At 52.9% G+C, this 18,665-nt stretch overlaps 1 protein-coding gene across 2 annotated transcripts in view; it reads left to right on the top strand.

The window, feature by feature from the left end:
• Positions 1-8,306, top strand: part of USP24 (ubiquitin specific peptidase 24) — a 138,007-nt gene extending 129,701 nt beyond the window's left edge. For both annotated transcript variants that reach the window (XM_041772379.1, XM_041772380.1), the window contains exons 64-68: positions 487-565; positions 2,776-2,851; positions 3,246-3,332; positions 3,684-3,794; positions 5,548-8,306. In XM_041772379.1, coding sequence (XP_041628313.1) covers positions 487-565; positions 2,776-2,851; positions 3,246-3,332; positions 3,684-3,794; positions 5,548-5,610 — 416 coding nt within the window. In that variant the 3' untranslated portion in view covers positions 5,611-8,306. The remainder of the gene's footprint in view (positions 1-486; positions 566-2,775; positions 2,852-3,245; positions 3,333-3,683; positions 3,795-5,547) is intronic.
• Positions 8,307-18,665: the final 10,359 nt, after the last annotated feature.

An 18,665-nucleotide genomic window follows, 5' to 3' on the forward strand; every position in this document is an offset into this window, starting at 1 on the left:
AGAGAAATGTAAGCTAAAAAAGTTGTGTAGCTATGACATTGCAGGCCTCCAAGTGGCACCCAAGTTCTCTGTAACTTCCAGACCATAGACTTTGCAAGAGCAGACAGACCAAGGACTATTTATTTTTACATCCACAAAGAACAGAGCAGAGAGTATTTGTTGAAATAAACTAATATCGTAAATTTCCCATTTATCAAACTTACAGTGTTATCACTTCAATGTTTGAAGGTTTCTGAGTGAATAATCAGCTTAGTTCCTTTCAGTTCTAAAAGCTAAACTTCCACTGCCACATAAGTTTCTGGAATACCATTTAAAGTAGTGTTTCTGTCCATTAGAATTGAGCCAGCACCAACCACCATGCTTTTAGTTAAGTGCCTTCTCTGCTACTAAAACCAGTTGGTTGTGAATGTTCAGAACGAGAGTGGTGTTACTGGGACCCACTCTCCGTGTGCTTTCTTGTCACAATTCCCTCTTCTTTTCATTTAGCCCTGATGCACCACAGCAACCATGTGGACAGCAGTCGCTGCTACCAGTGTGTCAAATTTCTTGTAACTCTTGCTCAAAAGTAAGTATTGACTCAAAATTCACCATTGGAAATGGTGTTTTCAGTTGCAAGTCAAATATGACTGGGGAAAAAATCTACCTTGGTTTTGTTCCTAGAGAGCCTGACTCAGGGCATGCTTTGGATGGTTTGGAAACATATTCACGTGATCTCCACGATCTCCGAGAGATGTGAGGGAGGGATGTCAGAGGAGTAGCAGGTCTTATGGAATTCAAGAAAAAAAGGCTAAACCAGCAGGTCTTATGCAGGAAAGGCAAGAATCGAGACAGATTCGAGGACCTTCACATCAAGGCTTCACTTGCACTTGAGATGGCTTAAATGTAACTTCCCTGCCAGCTCTGTCAGTTTCTAAATCCTCACTTTCAAAACAGCCTCTCAAAAGGCAGAATCCTGTTACAGCTCCTTACACTTAGGACCCCACTGTGCTAAATACGTTATCTTGCTTGCACTGAATCATTGCAACGGCTCCTCAAGGGCAGGCGCTGTGGGCCTCACAGCATGGGTGGTGTAGGTGTACGTGGCCTTGTGTGCAGTCAGAGCAGAGACAGATGCACTTTAAAGCACAGGTTCTTTTTCCCTTTTTATTTAATTGTAGCAAAATACAGACAACATAAAATTTGTCATTTTAACCATTTTTAGGTTTACAAAGCAGGGGCATTAAGTGCCTTCACGTTATCATACCATCCGTTTCCCAAACCTCCTCATCTGCCCAAGCTCAAAGTCTGTCCTGATTCTACAGGAACTATTCCCCCTCCCCCCTGGCAGCCATCCTTATACTTCCTCTCTCTGAACTGGACGAATTGCACTGCTCCTATACGTGGAATCACCCAGTTATTTGTCTTTTGTGCCGCTTATTTATTTCACTCAGCATGAGGTACCCCATGTTCATCCAAGGTGTAGCCTGTGCCAGAACTTCTTCCTTCTTTAAGGCTGAACACTATGCCACTGTATAGCTATACCACATTTTGTTGGTCCATTTATTAGTTGACAGACAGTTGGGAAGCAGGGGTTCTCAGTGTTCAAAGGAACCTTAGTGGCTTGCGGTCTCAACTCCCTTGCGTAGAGTGTGGGCACACAGAGCACAAGCAGCTGCATGCCCCCCCCCCCAGGTTACTGAGTGGACTGCCCTGCCACCGCTGGGTCCCACACCAAGGCTGCCTTACAGCTTAATTGATTCTGCACCAGATTTTTACTGATTCTTAAGCATGGGGATTACCATTCTTACATTTATGCCAAAATAAGAGTAAGAAATCTGTTGGGCTCAAGCTGCTGCTACATCTGAGCGTCTTGAACAGATTGTATGCCTAGTTGAAATAATGCGTGAACGTGCATCTTCCAGATGACATAGCATTGTGGACACAGGTGGAGACTGTCCTGCCACAATTGTGGGTGCGTTAATTAGGCTTGATGTTGGCAGCATAAGTGTTCGCCTAAGTGGCATTTCCAGGTCATACTGGGGCCACATGGTGTGTCTGATGCCAGCCCATCAGTGTCTTTATGTATATATTTCTGTGTTCTCCATCCCTCCATTCTGTACAGACATCATCACTGTCAGTACTGAGTATGAAGGACAGCTTTCTAAATGGGCACACAAAATGCAGAGAGAGGGGATTCAGGACCCCAGTCTAAAATTGTTTTTCTCATAATATCATTCTTACTCAAATCACAAAAATTTAAGACTCATTTCTGTTGTTATTTTTTTTAAAGATTTTTTTTTTAAGATTTTATTTATTTATTCATGAGAGACACAGAGGGAGGGAGAGAGGCAGAGACACAGGCAAAGGAAGAAACAGGCTTCATGCAGGGAGCCTGATGTGGGACTCGATCTCAGGACTCCAGGATCACGCCCTGGGCTGAAGGAAATTCAGCCTCCTGAGCCACCTAAGCATCCCTTATTTCTGTTATTAAATGGACAGTGTGTTATGGGATGTTTCTGTTTAATTTTATTTTTTAGTTGCCATCTTTGAATTGTAATAGGATTGAGTGGGTGAGGTAGTCCTAGATAAAAGACTTTTCACTATGTACTTACCTTTTCCTACCTTTTGAAGTTAATACATAGGAATGTATCCAAACCAAAACAAGTGAAAATTTAAATAAAGACAACTGAACTTTAGTGAAGATGGTATTTGTGGATCTAAATCAAAAGGTAATATAGATTAAATAAGCATATGTGCAGGGAAAGCCTTTGTCTATTACAAATTCCCACCTGCCAGGTGTCCTGCTGCTAAGGACTACTTCAAGGAGAATTCCCACCATTGGAGCTGGGCCGTACAGTGGCTGCAAAAGAAGGTAAGTGCGGTTTGAACTTTGCTGGCTATCACACAGGAATCAATAACAACTCACCTAATCAGGGAGAATCTCTTCATTTGGAGACTAGCCTTGATTATTTTCAGACTTCAAACTTTTTTCAGTACAGTTGATGATACCTGTCACTACGCCTGAAGTTCCTATCTTAACATGGTGTCTTAATTTTATGGGTGAGAGAGGAGGGGTGATTATATAAGACGGAGTGGAGTAGTTCCCTGAGCTTTTAAGACTGGACGTGAAACCCTGTTGTGATAGAAGATCTGGGAGGATCAGTGTGCTATGTTAGGTGCTTTTTATATTCAAATATCTACTGATGGTAATTATGGACTCATGTGGGCTTGTCATCTCTGATGGCATTTTTGACCTTCCGTCTCAGATGTCAGAACATTATTGGACACCACAGAGTAATGTCTCTAATGAAACATCAACTGGAAAAACCTTTCAGCGAACAATTTCCGCTCAGGTGAGGCTTCTCTTTTGGTTTGGCATGGCTCAAAATCCCATAGATAGGATTTTCGGTGTTTCTCACAAGCCAGTCTCAGAGACAAGAGGTGTGAGGTTCAAAATGAGAAGTGACAGAAGAAGCGAATTTCTATGAAGAGAGAGCATGTTGTCGGGCAACTGGCAAATTAGGTGCCAGAAGAAAAGCAGTGTGGGTAGCAGAGGTTAAAGGGCGCCTTGGTGGCTGCCGGGAAGCCACTACCTGGAGGCTCCCGCTGCCTCCAAAGATCAAGTGAAGGATCGACTTCTTTGGTGGTACTGCTGCCACTGCACATCACCTGACTTTTTCCTCTTGTGTCTAAATCTCTCACAGGACACATTGGCCTATGCCACAGCTTTGCTGAATGAGAAAGAGCAATCTGGAAGCAGTAATGGGTCGGAGAGCAGTCCCGCAAATGAGAACGGAGAGAGGCATTTACAACAGGTATTGCTATAGCCCACATCCTCATGGGAAAGGGTGCCATCTGCTCTGAAATTTTCCAAAAAGAATTTCCTTAATCAAGAAAAAAGGAGACCCCAGCTCCACCCTCTGGTGATCCCTGCCCAGGGCTCACCAGCAATGTGCCTACAGAGTGGAACAGTGCTGCAGACAACAGTTACAATGAGGCTCTGACCTGTCTCTGGCTAGCAGTGCAGGCATCCCTGAGGTAGGCCTGATAAAGCATGGCCACAGAAGTGTTCATTCCAGCTGGTTCTCTGCATTCTGTGGGGTTGTGACAAATCACCCCTTCCATCTTTTTGGCTCTTACCAGCCTTCCTAGAAACACAGATCCTTGAAGGGAAGGGCTACTGAAATACACTTGTCAGGGGAATCAGAGAATAATTTTAAGCTTATTTAAAAAAAAAAAAAAAAATGAACGTTTTCAGTACTGCTCAGCCTAGTAGAAAAAGGAGTGAAGTACATATAGAATACTTACTGACAAAGCAGGTGGAAATGTCATGGAGTGTGTCGTGCCTGCCCTCAGCCTGGCTAACCTCCCATGAGGGCGGGCTCCTCTGGAATTCCACCACAGGGCTTGGCACAAAGGCCTCATTAAATGAGTCTTGATGATGTCGTGTGTGCCATTTTTTTTAACCCTTCAGATCCTCACAACCACCTGATAAGGTCCCTGTTACCCTGACTTTAGAGAAGGGAATCATTTCTGGGTTTTTTGGTTTGTTTTGTTTTGTTATTTTGTTTTGTTTTGTTTTTAAGATTTTACTTATTTATGCATGAGAGAGAGAGAGAGAGGCAGAGACACAGGCAGAGGGCAAAGCAGGCTTCATGCAGGGAGCCCAACGTGGGACTCGATCCAAGAACTCCAGGATCATGTCCTGGGCCAAAGGCAGATGCTCAATCTCTGAGCCACCCAGGCTTCCCTCAGTTTGACCTTTTAAATAGCTCCCGGGCATCTGTTCCATTGTCATAAGCACCTTAGTGCTTCATGACAACTCTGTGCCTCGCTCTTGCTTCCTTTGCTTCATCTGCTTAAACCCTTCATGACTCTCCATTCCCATCAGGGTAAAGGCTGGAATCTTCAGCACAGTCCTGCTTGATTTGGCCCCTGCCCACCTTTCCCCGCTTCGTTTGCTGAGTTCTGGATACCAGTGGCCGCCTTGTAGTTTATCAGATACCCTTTTTCCTTCTACCTCGGGCCTCCCCTATTCACCCCTGTCTTCCACTTGGCTTTATGGGTCACTTTGCAGAGACTCCCTTCTCCTTCCCCACCCCTACCCCCAGCTAGATGAGTCCCAGGACACACAGCAGGCATTCAGATCTTTGTTGGCGTGTAAGCAAAGTTCCCCAGCTGGGGATGGAAGCAGAATTCAGGAGTGACCAGGGCCATCTTCAGCAGTGTGGCTCAGTGCCCAGCACAAAGCAATTCTATCACATTACTCCCCTGAGCAACTCCCCTGAGCTGTAATGAGTGCTGTGTGCTCTGTTGCCTAGTGGCATGGTGATCTGAGGTAGGTCACTGGGTGCTTTCAGTGATTACGTGAGAACATAGGAATGAGAGTTTTGCATAATCAGGCACTGCTGAATAGGAGTGTTGCAGTTAGGTTTTATTACCCTGCAATAAACATTTAGTTGTTAAATGCACACGTTTACCCAACACAAATAAATCAGTGGGCCCAGAGAAACTTTTCTCTCACTTTACTAGTAGTCTGTGAATTGGACTTCCTTCTCTTTCTCGAAGGGTTCAGAGTCCCCCATGATGATTGGCGAGTTGAGAAGTGACCTTGACGATGTGGATCCCTAGAGGAACAGCCCGCCCGGTGCACAGTGAGGAGTCACTGCTCAGTTGTGGGTGCTCAGCGCTGTTTTGAAATCAGATTCTCACCTTTGAGCCCTTTAGAAGAGCCCAAAGCTTGGACTAGGGGAACCCGTCATGATCTCAGAGGAGTGTGTGTTTTTAAAGAAGGCACTCTTGCCCCCTGGAGAAGGTTCAGGAGCTGTGTGGCAATGGGAGAACTGTCTCTGGATCAGCTGTCCTGGGGGCACAGTCCACACATGGCTTCACATCTGTGTGGAGATTCTAGGAAATAAAACCGGTGGCAGACTTTGTCGTTACACAAACATACAAGAGGGAATGGGGTAAAGCTGTTGCTTTCTCTACGATGCTACAAAAGAAATTCCTTTGGTTTTTATATAAAAAAAAAAAAAAAAAAAAGCAAGCTGCCTTTAGATATGTGAGGGCAAATTTTTAATCTTGCAGTAACATTGAATAGGAATATCCAATTTAAAATGATGTAAAGATAGGCGATACAATTCCTTTTCATTGTAAAATAGTAGTTAAAGAACTCCGTTTACACAGACCTTTGTATTTAATATGTCTCCCTATTTGTATAGAATTTCAGACGGGTCAGAATGCGAGCCCTGGGCCTAAAGTTGGATCTTGATGAAATGTTACCAGGATCAAAAATTGGGAAACTTACCATGCTCTTTAAGGTATTTTTCTGATATAATTGAGGTTGAAAAGAGCAATAAAAAAAAAAAAAAAAAAAGTCCTCCAGAAGTACAAGGTGCATTCTATGACATCAATCACTAAAGAAGTTATGGAATTTTTTCCCCAAATTTTGAAAACAAAAATAAAGAGCACTTTAAATTATAATTTTACTGAGTTTGACTTCATAAAATCATCTTTTTAATGCTTGGAGACATATTGAATAAACTGTAGTCTTAAATCATGTGATCTGCAATCATTTGCTTTTGCTTAAAATATAATTACTGAAACCCTTGGTACTGGTTGTATATGAAGTTAAGTATTTGAGTTGAGAAGTGCTGCTCTGTGAGTTGTAGTAATTTTAATGCAGAGAAGGAACTTGACACTTTGTTTCTCTTCAACATGACTAAGAACACTGAAGAGACAAGATTTATTTTCCCGGAAATAACCAGAAAGTAATTGAACAACTATCCATCTTGTGTTGGTATTTCCCCGAGTAAAGCAGTAAAGCACCATCCACTCATTTCAGATTAGATACCAGCTTCCCTTTTCCAGAGGGGAGAAGGGGATATGCCAACGTATTTCATATATTTGTACGTTTTGTATTTTGAGTTTCTACACCCATCTTCAACACAATTTTGCCTTTAGTTACGTGTTCTGCCTTGTTTCCAACTCACCGTGCACGGAACTGGGGAAGCTTAGGAAGTGCCAGGTCACCCCTGTTGGTTAGATTTGCCAAGTCAGAGAGGCATGGCCAGCCCCAAAGTGCCTTTTTGGTGGCTTTCGCATTGCGTGGACACAGGACAGACAGCTTTCATCACTGTGCGCTCCAGCACCCAGCCCCTTCACTACTGAACGTTGAAGTAACTGTGCAGCTGGACCGCAGTTTGTATGCATGTCTGCAGCCCCCGCAGCCCAGCGATGGCCACTGTCAAGGACACCGTGCAGATGGGGCTGCATTTAAAGCAGAACTGCACCCTCAGAGAATTGGTCAGAAGGAGTTGGCAAATTTTATATGGTTCTGCTGTTCTTGGAATTCCAAATGTGATGTTTTAAAATTGATTTTGAGTACCTAAATATTACCACGTCCTACTGTTTTCCCTACTCTATCCTCCACCTACTCTCCACCCCCATCATGAAACAATTGTGTAGGACATGACCTTGAAATGCCAGTGATGATCTGTGTTGGGACATCATCGCTGGCAACTGCACTCTCAGGAGCCCAAATTCAGGAGTGAAATTGCCACTTCTAGTCCCTTATTTCCTATGGAAACAACGCCTCCCACAGCCCCCAGCACCTGCTGTCCTCACTGTAAGGCTCCATCAGGATCACCCGTCACTGTTGTGTGTCATACGCTCTGGTTAAGTTTGTTTGTGTTGTTGCTGCAATGACCATCATGCTCTTTGCCAGGAACCACTTGATTTCCAGCGACTGCAGTCTACAACAAACCTGCTGATGACTTTTTTTTAAAGTGACACTTATGACAGGCTTACCTTGGAAGAGTTGTCATTTTTACTGCCAATTTTTTGGACGAAGATGTTTTTATAAATCTTTCAAAATGGTCTGCACATCGAGTAGGAATTGCACAACTAACTCAATGCTGTGTGTTCTCAAGACACTCCCTTCATGAGGCCCACCGCAGGGCACCGAGTCTGCCCTTGGAGGGAAATGAACGAGCAGCCCAGCAGGTGTCCCGCCCACGACTTCTCCTGGAGTACTCACACGGTCACTGGCAACTAGAAGACATTATAGGACCTAGAGCATCTGTCCTCAGACTTAACTCTGTCTTGCCCCACCCTCCCTGCTAACATTGAGATGTGTGCAGTTACCTTTTGAGCTTGGAACAAGCAGACTGGAATTTCCCTCTGCTACCTCTTGTGTACAAAAATCTTGTTTATAAAATTTCAAAAGGAAGTAGATAAACAAAGGGAGAATCTTAATCCTAAATTTGGTTCATGAGTGGCAGAGTTCTTAGCTTCTAAGGGTATAAAATAAATTTTTCAAAAATGTAGAGCTGGAGTCTCACTGACCTTCTTCTGCACGGTGCTGGGACATCAGGACCTGTGGCCTGCTGCCAGATGGCCCTGGGATTGCTTTTAGAACTTGGCACTGATATGAGAAAGGCCTCTCTTTAATAATGATGGGTGATGGGTCTTCTGAGCCTTCTGCAGCTCTGTCCTCTGGATAGCCTGTTTCAGGATTAATTTGCCAAGCTTGGACAAGGATACCCAACTCAGGCTGATGGCCTACAAACATGTCCCCCGTGGCCATTAGGCCTCCCACATGGTCCCAGTATAAATCACGTCCCTGGTCAAGCTGGGCTTCTTGCTAGACCATGGGTGTCAGCCTCGCTCCTGATGTCCTGCATGTGCACAGCACACATCGCTCCCCTTTCCTGGGACCTTTTGCTGCTGCAGACTTTCCCCTTCTGTGGCCCACACCCATTCCTCTCCTACTTGCAGTGACCACCTGTCAACATAGGCAAAATCCAAGTCATTTCCTTCTCTCAATCATGGAGCAGTTAGGGATGGCTATCTCATGAACCAACACCAGAATCTGCCCTCTAGGGGAAAGGGGGATGTCCAGCACCGAGGAGCAGGCCAAGGTGCCTGTGCACAGAGGAATACAGTCCTCTTCTGGCACTCAGGCTGTTGGCATCGGGAAAGTTCTTGGATCACTTTTTATGATGCTAAATTGTCAGAAAATACAGCTGAGGATTTTTGCTTTGTAGGCAGATTCCCTTCTCTTTGAGCTGCTTAGAGATAAGCCTTGACTTAAGATAGTTACACTCACCAGCCTCAGAGAGGCTGGGAGGTCCCTTATTGAATGGCAAAATTCTACTTTGCAAACTGGGAAGTTCTGAGACTGTTCATAATTTCCAAGCATGACAAGTGATCGTGGATGTAGTACTGACTCATTACAGAAGCACTCAGCATCTATATAACTGACTTATTCCTTAAATACTGACTCTGCCGTGGGGAGAAGGGGGGGAAAAGGAGCCAGAGCTTGCAGTGGACACGAGGGAAGAGCATCAAGAACGCCACAAGGGCACCAGTTACCAGAGAGGGGTTACCACCTAGGGGGCCCAGGGAAGACAGATTTTCTTCTAAGACATAAATCCAATACCTGATTTACTCAACCATTACACAAGTTTTTATCAAGTGCCTAATAAAAACAAGGTAGCACACTAGACAGTCAAATCCAGGAGTGACAAAGTTGCTTTTTTTTTTTTTCTTTTTAAGAGATTTTATTTATTCATGAGAGAGGCAGAGACACAGGCAGAGGGAAGCAGGTTCCCTGTGGGGAGCCCAATGGGCTTGATCCCAGGACTCCAGGATCACGCCCTGAGTCGAAGGCAGGCCCTCAACCACTGAGCCGCCCAGATGCCCCGACAAAGTTGCTTTTATTTTAAAGGTCACCCTGTAATAAAAATGTTACAAAACCCAGAATAAACATCTTCGAATTAACAAAAGCAAAACAGGTCTAGAAAAGCTTCTTGCTATAAAAAGTCAGTAGAGAGAGCCATTTACAAACAGACCAGATAGATAAATGCTGGCTTGTTTGCTTGGGTCGTGGGGGGCGGGGGGAGTTCAAGGAGGGTGACTTGCCCTCCCCCTCCCAGCCCCTACCCAGCCCTAGTCACAGCAAACCTGCCAGAGCCATTCACCCTGTGTCCGCCCTGGCTCAGTGCTGCTCAGGCCTGTGTGCCCCTCCTGAGCCTTAGAAGGTTCCCTCTAAAGATGGGCACCCCCCAGCCCGCCTGTGCTGTAGAAAGAGACCTGGCTTCACCGCCAAATCTGGTTTATATGCAGGCACGCTTGGCAGGCACTCCTCTCAGGTTCCCCTTGTTTTCCTCCCCGAAGTGTGGACAGCGCGGTGTCCAGGGCAAGGGTAGGTGCCAGGGCTGGGTGACATGGGGTGTGGGCCCTGCAGCCTCGCCTGCAAACTGCAGAGTCGGCCTGGGGGATGCCTCCTGCAGGCCATGCTGGCGGTACAGCCATGCGTCCACCTAAGCACCAAGAAGTACAGGTCCACCCCTTAAGCCCCTAGAACAATCTCCGCTCCGGCTGGACCTCTCGCTGTGGCCAGTGGCCCAGAGGTGGGTACAAGAACATCATCAGCAAAAGCTGTGTCCCAGGGGAGTCCTAGCAGCGGGACTGGGAGAGCCTGTGAGATCACCACACTGACGGGGATCCCTCTGCAGGAGCAGGGACTTGAACCGAGGTCTGGCAGCCGACCATGGGTTCACTCTGGCCTCGTGTCCTCATCTACGGGTACAACAGACCCGGCTTCTGTCCTGGGGCTGCTCTGAAACCCTGTGGGAATGTGGGTGGAGAAACCAGACCTGGGGAAGCATCACCCATCAGTGCCTGGCCAGCCTGCACCCCCATGGGCGTGGAAAACTGATCAGGGCCCCCGAGAGGCTTCCCCAAAGTGCGGTGTGCAAGGTGAGGTTGCACACTCACTTCCCCTTCCAGCCCTCAAGTGCCCACCTGTGGGAGGAGGACTGCCTCCTCTGGGGAGCCCCTGGGGTCCTTCTGCCCAGAAGCCGAGCACAGCTTGACCTGTGTAAGTGCTGGGATGTCAGGTGCCTCCCATTCAGTACGGGTCTGGGGACAGGGTGATCCGGGCTGAGTGGTCACGTTCTCCTGGGCAGGGAGCCCCCGATCACCGCAGCGCCAGCACCACAGCTCCGGGAAGGCAGAGGTGTCCCTGGGCCCCTGGGGTCTGGGCTGAGGAGGGCAGAGGTCGGGGGAAGGAGGAACCATCTCAAACCTCACCGGAAGCCTGAGACCACAGCTCTGGGCCCTGACCCCTTCCACACATACCATCCCCCCCGGCGGGGGGCAGTCCCTGGGGCCACTGGGGTGCCTGCTCCCCCAAGGGCTCTCTCTGGCAGCAGATGGTGATGGCCCCCCACGGCCTCTTCACCAGGCCTGGGTCCTCACCACACAGTGTTGTCCACCGTGTTGACCCCGAGTGTGCAGGAGGCCCCAGGGTGGGGTGGGGAGACACAGCCAGCCAGCCTCCCCCCTCCTCACAGGCCATGTGACCTGCCAGGACCCAGGGACAAAAGCAAGCATGCATGCAGCACCGGGACACACGGAGCCAGGCCAGCGGGACACAGGTGATGCCCAGCGCCCCGCCAATCCCAAGCCCTCCCCATCCCAGTCGGCAGCCTCACCAACCGCCCGGAGCGCCTGGGAGCCACCCCAGCTCCCCCCACACCCACATGGAGCGCACAGGTCTGCAGGCGTCCCCAGGTTCCCGGACACTCCACGCTCCCACACTGGGCAGAGTGCCCCATGCCCCGGGCAGGACAGTCGCAGTGGGTGTCCGCTCATCCACAGCCGGCCTCCCTGCTTCTGTCCTGTCCCCTGGAGTCTTCCCTGGAGCCAAAATGGACCTGCTCACACCCAGGTCAGACACCCCATTCCCTGAGTATGCCTCACCCCGCGCCTACCCGGGACTCAGAACCCTGCAGGGCTCCCAGCTCTCCCAGGCGAAATCCCAGTGCAAAGGCCTGACTGTGGCCCTCAGGCCCCACCCGATCTGGTCCTGCCCCTCTGGTCCTCCCGACTCCCTCCGTTCCCCACCCCACCCACCTCCTGTCTGCTCCTGGTGCCCCACCTCACAGTCCTCACCCCGGCTGCTCCCACTGCCCCAACACCTTTGATGCCCTCCACCTTCTCCCTGGGGCCTCTCCTGAGCACCCCCACCCAACAGGCCCTTCCCTGCCTTGCCTTACTTTTCTCCATAGCACCTTTGAAGTACTCTGTATTACATTATTGTTGGCCGCCCTCCTCCTCCACGAACATGGACCCCCCAGGAGAGAAGAGCAGTGGGCCTCGTCCCCCGCGCCTGGGATGGCCTGGGGCGCGCAGCCCTCGCTCCACGTGAGCCGAGCAGACCGACCCGAGGCGGCCTTGCCCTCCAAACGTGCATCATCCAGACCACAAACACCACGCTCGCGCTTTTAAAAACCTCTCCCACGTGCATTTAAGAGGCGGCTTCCAGGGCTTCCTTTTGAGAAGCTCCCAGTGGCTTTTTAAAGGAGAGGAGAGAGCTGTTGCTCCTCTGCACCGACAGATGCTGGGGGGGGGGGGGGGGGGGGGGAGTGTCCCAGACGTCGCTATGTGCCCATGCGCGTGTGTACCTGTGCCCGTGTGCCCACGTGTGCGCCTGCCCCCCTCTGCAGGGCCTTCCCCACAGCCTCCAGCACTGGGCTCACTTGTCCGCTCCTCCGTGTCGTGGCTGGGTCCCCCCCCGCCCCCCCGCAGCAGAGAAGTGCATTAACCCAAGACAGGTGAGCGGGGCGGGCCTCTGTGTGGTAGCGCACATGCTCCCTGGGAGGGGAGCGGCTGCCGGAGAGCCGACCTCGCGACTCTGGACAAGAGCAAAAACGGGCCCAGCAGCACACCCACACACCTACACACCCCCACACACGTGCTGTCCACACAGTTGCAAAGCTCCTGGCCACGTGCTCCCCACAAACCTCCGCCCAGATATGTGAGGGCCGCAGGTAGCTGCCCTGGGCAGACACTCTGCGGCCCTGGGGCCCCGGGCGCCTGTCCTGCCCCTCGGGCCGCTGCCCCTTCTCCGCAGGGCCCGGGGTTCGGTGCTTCCGGCCTGTGCACTCAGGACCTGGTGCAAGAGGTGTGGACGCTGGCCTCCTTGAGGCGCACACACTTGGGGGGCTTCCTAGGGGGTCGGGGGCCTCTGCCTCCCAGCGGGAGCTACAGCCCAGGGCAGAGGAGACTGGCTCAGACCCTGGGAGGCCAGGGGACCCTCCGTCTCTCCTCACCACCATCAGACTCCACCACCTTAGGGTCTGAGGCCAGAGCCGGAAGATCCAGAAATAAGTCAAGGTAGGAGACACACTAGCCCAAGTGACAAAACTCCTGAGTTCTCAGCTCTGCTGCTGGCCTGCTGTGTGACCGTGGGAAAGCCACTCAACGTCTCTGAGCTTTCGTTTCTGGGGACAGTCTGTATCTCGTCTCCACCCGGAGATGGACCAGAAGCTGGAGCTCCCCCAGGCCCCTACCCAAAGCAGAAGTTCAGGGCTGAGCTTAATGGGCCTCCGTTCTGGGCCTGGGGGTCAGACATACCCATAGCATCGAGACCTTAGAGAGCGGTACTCAGCTATGCCAAGCCTCAGTTTGCCCATCTGTAGAATGGAAAGAGTGACAGCGTCTTCTCACAGGGTGGCCATGAGGAGGAAATAAGGGTACGCACATGCAGCCCCCACCCAGCGCTCGGTGTGGGGCAGGGTATGTCAGGGTCACCTTTTCCTGAAGCCCGAAGCCGCCGTGTCCTAGCTGCGGGGCCCTGGGGACGTCACTCAGCATGTGCAGGCTGCCGTGTCCTTAGCTCTTTGAGAGTGCTTCATAGGGAGTGAGGGCCTGTGACTTCCCAATCTTGAACTGGTGCATGCCCTTGAGCTTATCTGCTGGATGTTCCCAAGGGGGAGAGTGACCAGAACAGCACAGAATTCCTACCAAGCCAGGACCCCAAGGAGGAGCATGGCCCGTGGCCCCAGGGACCTGTTCCAGCCTCTCCTTGGGACAAGAGCCCCCCTCACCTGACTGGGCTCATCTTCCCACCGCAATTCCATCCTGCACACCCTACCCCCCTGCTCCTCCTGGAGCCAGCTCTGAACTCCTCACTCCCCTTGTGACCCCCCTCCCCCTAGACCTTCAGTGGCTCCCCAGCATGTACTTGCTTGAGGATCACCTCCTAAGCCAGTTACTCCAAGCCACCACCTGCCATCCCCCAGGCTCTTCCCAGGACAACCCCATGCTGAGGCAGGACAGCTCAGCCTCCTCCCAATGGGAGGGGCACCATCCGTGGATCCCCAACAAGCCCCTCCAACCCCCCCAACAAGCCATGACTTCCTGCTACCCGTCCCAGGGACATGCCTGGGGCATGTTTTCGACACGAGCCCCCCCCCCCCCCCATTCACAGTTACCTGTATCAGAGCACGGACTCTAAGGCAAGCAGTGACGATAACAGTGGCAGGTAGCATTTGGACTGTCCTAGCTAAGTGCTCAGCACCCACCAGCCCCATTTCACAGGGAGGAAGCTGACACAGAGAGGTTAAGGAACTTGCTGTTGACCGGCAGAGCCCAGGTTAACCCAAGCTCAGCTCCACTTTCGGGCCTGCCCCCGAGCCCGCCCTGAACTGCTTCCCACGCACTGCGCTGCCTGTCTGGGTGCTCCCCATCTCTCGGCAGGTATTGCCCACCTCCTCCTCGGGGGAGGGCTCAGAGGTTGAGAGGGGAGGCCACATGCCCAGGGCGTGGGATGGGAGCAGCAGAACCAGCCTGCACGCCAGGGAGTCAGGCTCCAGCGTCGGACCAGCCCGGTGGGGGCGGGGGGCACAGGGAGACAGGGACACCTCCTGACCGTGAGGCCGCGGCCCTGCTGGCAGCCGCGGGCACGGGGCCCATTCCAGCCCAGCTGGTGGAGCGGTGTAGATGCCACGGTTGGCCCGGGGCAGCAGGCAGCACCTGGTATAGACTCCTTTGCCCTGAAATGTGCTGTGGCCCAGGCCGACCCACTGCCCCCTTGGGCCTGAGAGCCAAAGACAGAAACAGCCTGCTCTAGAAAGGACTTCGAAACACAGGACGAGGGGGCTGGAAGGGACGGACGCAGGCACCTGGTCAAGCCCCTGGAGCCCTCTCCAGTGTCGTTGCCAGGGGCGACCAGCCCCTTCTGGGGACAAGGAGCTTACCCTGCCCCAGACAGACTGTCCTGCAGATGGCAGCTCTAGGGGTGACCTAGACCCTGAGAATGGCTTCAAAATGCAGATACAGGGAAGTCTCCGATGGCAGAGAGAGGACCCAGCCCGCACAGCCTGACTCCCAGCTTCTCTCAACACACACTCCCCTGCGTGGTCAAGTGCACCCCAGATGGCCCCCCCCGGGCGGAAACGCCGGCCCTCACCATGTGGAATAGGCACCTGCCTGCCCCCCTTCGGCCCCGGGAGCCCTGGATCCCAGCCAGCCACCTCCCACCGGCTCCCAGGCAGCACCCAACCAGGCACCCTGAGACGCACCCTCTCCCTGCTCTAACCCAGCGCTTTAACTTGTACCAGTTGGAGGGGCTTGGGGGGCACGGAGGGCTCGGCTGACCTGGGCAGGAAGCACACGGACGGGGGACCCGGGAGGGTGTGCTCACCTGTACGCCTCCCGCTCCTGGAGACACCGCAGCAGCCTGGCAGCTCCTCGTGTGGGGCACCCCAGAGCTGCGCCACCACCCAGGGAGCCCCAACCGCGCTAGCGCCACATGCTCCTGTGGCACAGCTGCCCACCTGCACCAAGAGCCCGCGGCCGGCTGGCTTGGGAGGGGCGCCTTCCTCAGGGGCGGCTCACGGGGCCCCCAACTTCGCCCTGAGGTCCGGGAGAGGGGCTCCAGGAACCTGATGCGCTTCTCCCAGGACACACATTACAAAGCTGTGCCAAGCCCTCCCACAGCCTGGTCTCCCCCAGGCTCCCCCAGTCTCTCCCAGTCTCTGGGGAACGGTGGCCTAATCCTCCTTCCACACACAGGGAGGCAGCAGGACCTCCTGAGACCGCCCAAGCCCAGTCCAGAGTCTGCCCACCCTGCCCTCCTGCTGACCTGCTCCATGGTGCTGGGGGGCCCCGTAGTCCCCAGGTGGGGGGCCACACCTGCTGGTGCTCAGGGTCCCAGGCCTCGTTGGTGATGTCATTGGCAGAGAGATGGATCAGGCTCTGTCTCAGCTCCGGCAAGCTCGGGCTCGGTGGTCAGCATCATGGGCACAGTGCCTGGCGGTGGGGCGGGCAGTGAGAGATGGTGGGACTCCTTTCCTGGTGCTCATGCACACACACATGCGCACACACACACGTACACATGTATGTGTACAGACACACCAAGCTGTTCCAGAAGTTAAACCACCTGCAATCTCAGACTGAGTGAGAGCTAAATAGTAAGACCACCTTACATCTGGCAGTTGTTGTTTTGTCTGCCAGGTAAGCACCTGCTCATCCACCAGAGCCTAGACCAAGTATCCGTCCCATAGGAAGCCTTCCCTGACCCTCAGGCTGGGCAGGTGTCTCTTCCACGTTCCCTTCCACACCCCTGCTACTCTGTGCACCTGCCTCCCCCATCTGACCCAGTGCCCTTGAGAGCACTCTCAGTTGGACTAAGTTTTGGTCGCCCCGCCCCCGGCCCAGCATCGAGCCTGCAAACAGGGTCCTGTCAAAGGGGCTGTTGGAACCATGGTGGATGAGACAATGGGGCTGCAACTCCCCAGCCACACTGGCAGTGGCCTGTGATATTCCACTCTGTGACGTAAAGAGGTCCCACAGCCACTGGAGGTCCCTTGGGGCAAAGAGGTCCACAAAGAAGCCAAAGTCAGTCCTCAGGACGCCCAGGGTCACTGGTTGGTCCTGTGTATTAGTGGCCTCCACAGTGATAACCTAGAAAGGTGGGGGTAGGGGTGATGGTGACAGGGGAGCTGAGGCAAGGGACTGCAGGGGCCATTTGAGACCTTGCCAGCCCAGGCAGGCCAACGACTATCCATACACCTGTTGGGTCTCAGACAAACATCCCTTGTGAGGGAACTCTGAGACAGAACTCTGGTGCCCCCCGACCCACCTGGTCCAGGTGCTGCCCTCTGACCCTACCACATGGCACCTTCCAATGCCCCGTGGAGCTCACAGCCCAGCAGGGGAGACAGATAATAGGCGGTAGCTACTCAGTGCAGCAGGCAGTTGTAAGTGCCATGGAGAAAAACAGGGGGCTAGGCAGAGAGGACAGGCCTGGTCTTTTGGGTTTTTGGGTTTAAAAAAAAAAAAGATGTATATTTATTTCAGAGAGAGAGAGAGAACATGAGCAGGAGGGGCAGAGGGAGAGGGAGACAAAATCTTAAGCAGACTCCACGCTGACAGAGCTTGACGTTGGGCCCTGAGACCATGGCCCAAACCGAACCCGAGAGTCCGATGCTTACCTGTACCACCCAGGTGCCCCAGAACAGGCCTGGTTTTATCTGCTTTATGCAGTTTTACCAGAGAAAGCCCTGGCTCACACCTGCATCCCGCCACACACTCACTTCCAACACACACACACTCTAGCCAGACTCCTGCTAAGTCTCCGGAACGGGACAAGGTTCTTTCCCTTGTTCCCCCACCAATGCCCACGCCTCTCCCCACACCCTGCAGGTGTCCTCCCATGCTGGGAAGAGGAGTGGACTGCCATGGGCCCCACCAGACGTCAGCCCCCTCCAGGACAGAGGCTTCATTGCTGTGTCCACCAGGCACACAGCTGAGTGACTCTGACCCTCAACGGCTCCAAATCTCCATAGCCTCGCTCGGTGGTGTCGGCTCGCTGGGGCCCTGGGTGCAGGACAGAGCCTGGGAGGCCCTGGGTGCAGGGCAGTCGGACAGTGGGGAAGCCCTGAAGGTGCCGGGCAGGATGCTGGTGTAAGCAGGCTTGTGTTGTAAGCCCCAGGCAGGTCCTGGTGCTTACAGGGTGACCTGTGAGAGGGAGCAGGGGGAGGCAGGGAGGAGGCTGAGGGCACTAGGGTGCTGACCCAGGGAAGAGAAGGAAGGCCCAAGGTCACGGGGATGGGGGGTTCAGGAGGGAGAGTGGCCAGGGCACAGGGGTGTGGCTGTGTGCTAGTGTAGGGGTCGTGCTGAGGACGGTGTTGCTCAGAGACCAGGGTGGTGGCAGTTCAAGCCCCTCCCACCCCGGGCTCCTGTGTTGAGGAACCTGACAGCCTCCAAAGCCAGGCTGGTTCAGCCTCCAGAAGCGCAGCACATGAAGCCCACACGGGTACTGCCTGCCCACCTTCCCCTCCGTTCTGGGAGCAGGGGCAGCATCCACACCTACCTCGGGAGCCGAGGCTGGAGAGCGAGGCAAGTGTCTTCCCAGAAGGCCACAGGCACCGCCCCAGTCCCTGCCAGGCACTGAAGGCAACACTGAGCCCAGATATACCTGCCCACCGAGGGCAGCGGTACCGTCAACCTGGGGACGGGGCCAGCTGGCTTTTCCAAATAAACTCCAGGCTTGAGAGGTCAAAGCCAAGGTCACCCCTGGGAGCCTCAAGCCTGCTTCCCCATGCCCCACCCTGAAGGCTGGGTGTGAGGGTTAATTTTATTTGTCAACTCGGCCAGGCTATGGTGTCCAGATGTTTGGTCAAACACCAGTATAGGGTCGCTTTGGAGGTATTTTTAAGATGAGATGAATATTGGCACCAGTAGACTGTGAGTAAAGCAGACGGCCCTCTGCAGTGGGGGCGGGCCAACAGACAACCTTAACAAGAAGACAGGGGTCCCCCAAGGAGGAAAGAATTCTGTATTTAAACAGAATTCGTGGGCAGCCCGGGTGGCTCAGCGGTTTGGCGCCG

This window comes from Vulpes lagopus, chromosome 10 (genome assembly GCF_018345385.1).
Source record: "Vulpes lagopus strain Blue_001 chromosome 10, ASM1834538v1, whole genome shotgun sequence".
Lineage (NCBI taxonomy): Eukaryota > Metazoa > Chordata > Mammalia > Carnivora > Canidae > Vulpes > Vulpes lagopus.